At 37.2% G+C, this 2,207-nt stretch overlaps 1 protein-coding gene across 1 annotated transcript; it reads left to right on the forward strand.

Moving 5' to 3' along the window:
- Positions 1-227: 227 nt before the first annotated feature.
- Positions 228-698, forward strand: LOC141664854 (glucan endo-1,3-beta-glucosidase 8-like). The gene has a single exon (XM_074470809.1). It carries the CDS (start codon positions 228-230, stop codon positions 696-698), a length of 471 nt encoding a protein of 156 aa, XP_074326910.1.
- The last annotated feature ends 1,509 nt before the right edge of the window (positions 699-2,207 follow it).

Raw genomic sequence — 2,207 nt, forward strand, 5'->3', positions numbered from 1 at the left:
TCTATGTTCCTTGTTAACATCTACCCTTTTCTGAGTCTTTACCAGAACCCAGATTTTCCTGTCCAATTTGCTTTCTTCGATGGAGGGGCCAAACCTGTTCAAGACAAAAACATTAGCTACAACAACATGTTTGATGCAAATATTGACACTCTTTATTGGTCTTTGAAAAAAGCCAACTGCTAATGCCAAGATGGCTAAAAAATTCCACGACCGATTTTTCAGAAAAAATGGCAACTAACAAAGGAACTCCTCTCTATCCTGGCTATATTGAGTGCTACCTTTTAAGTCTAATGGATGAAAATCTAAAAAGTGTAGCCCTGGGCCCATTTGAGCGCCATTGGGGGATTTTTAGATACGACGGACAACCAAAGTACTCACTAGACTTTACAGGAAACGGGAACGATAAAATGCCAGCAAAGAATGTGCAGTATCTTGAGCAGCAATGGTGTGTGTTGGACACCGACAAAGTCAAGAATCCTAAGGATGCAGAATCCAATGTACAATATGCATGTACAATGGGTGATTATACCAGCTTGAAGGATGGAGGATCATGCAGCAATTTGGATGAAGCGCATAAGGCATCGTATACATTTAACAATTATTTTCAGATTCAAAATGAAGATGTGGAAGCTTGTGACTTCAAGGGCACATCAAAGATAGTGAAGCATAATGCATCTACCGGTGGTTGTCTTTTCTAATTAGCTTTACAAAGTGATGGAATCAGAGTCCCCATAGCATATAGATACATATTTAAAGATAAATTGTGCCAGCTACAAATACTTTTTACTTGTATAAAAGAAAATGTGTATCACAACTTTGTGTTTGTGTGTGTCAAACAGAGACAGGGAACTATGCAAGTCTATTATTCATATAGTAAAGTGATGTGTAGTTTGCCCAAATTTATACCAGCAATAAAGATCTTCTTTCAAGGTAAACAATGTGAGCAGAAATAATATCATCAAAAGCAGCAACAGATAAATAATCAATCCCTGAGTTCCAGAACAGAAGAATTGTGTTTGTACACAAATAACACCACTCTTTTTCAACATAAGTATGCATTGTTAGCAGAAGACGTATATTTTGTACTGTGCACTATACGAGATAAGACTGTAAGCCACATAATTGTTTAGCTCAGATAAGAACTTAATGCGAAAAAGAGAAAAACTTCAGATACGAACTATATATATGAATTGAAATATCTTTAAATAACCAAGTACTGGATAATTTTATTAAACTGCAAACGTTTACCAAAGTGATGAAATGATTTGATGGCATCTCTACTGACCAACAAGTTTTATGTCAGTGTTATCCACCAGCCACTGTGCCCCATCCTTCATGAAGTCCACAAAGCTTAATTCCAACTCCTCCTTCCACATTAGTCCCCTGAACTAACGCAGAGATCATAAATAAAATTGCACCTGATAATTTGTACATAATTGTACCGAATACAAATGATCAAATAAACCATATCTAATGGCTAGTCCAATCTCAATTAAATTCTCATAAATGATGCTATTAAGAAAAGTTAATTCTTAAGATTCAAGCATGTCAGTGCCAGGATAAAGAGGATATTTAAGAAAAATGTATAGGCAAATAATAATACTACACATATTGAGTACATATATCTATCCACAAACATCCCTCTACTCCCCAAAAGCACCTTTCCGAAAGTAGGTTGTTCTATCCTTGTGTCGATTGATATATCTGAAGGCATCTAATCTAAAATCAAATTAACTAAACTTACATCATTCCGTCTTTCATCAGAATCAGCAAGCAAAAGAGAATTAACCAGGTCTGAATGCACCAGAATTTGAGCAACGCGTTCAATTTGTGGCTGCCTTCCAACAACGGGAAAAAAATATTTCTAATTAGGATTTCAAAAATGCCCAATTTCAGTTTTCTAATTAGATCGTATTAATTAAACAGAAATATACATTATTAGAGGGGGAGAGAGGGGGGAGAGGGGGGAGAGGGGGAGGGAGGGGGAGAGAGAGAGATGGTGGAGACAGAGAGAGAGGAGATTACGGGCTTATCGGAGATGATGCGTTTGTCGACGGGGAGACCCATGCCGACGCCGACACCATTTGCTGCCATAATACGAGAAGCGACGTGGTTTAATCTACCAACCATTTCAGATTATGGATTCAATTGATGTCAACTGATGTAAACCCCCAATTTATTTGAATCTCCAATCCGTAAGATGATTA

The sequence above is a fragment of the Apium graveolens genome, chromosome 6 (genome assembly GCF_009905375.1).
Source record: "Apium graveolens cultivar Ventura chromosome 6, ASM990537v1, whole genome shotgun sequence".
NCBI lineage: Eukaryota > Viridiplantae > Streptophyta > Magnoliopsida > Apiales > Apiaceae > Apium > Apium graveolens.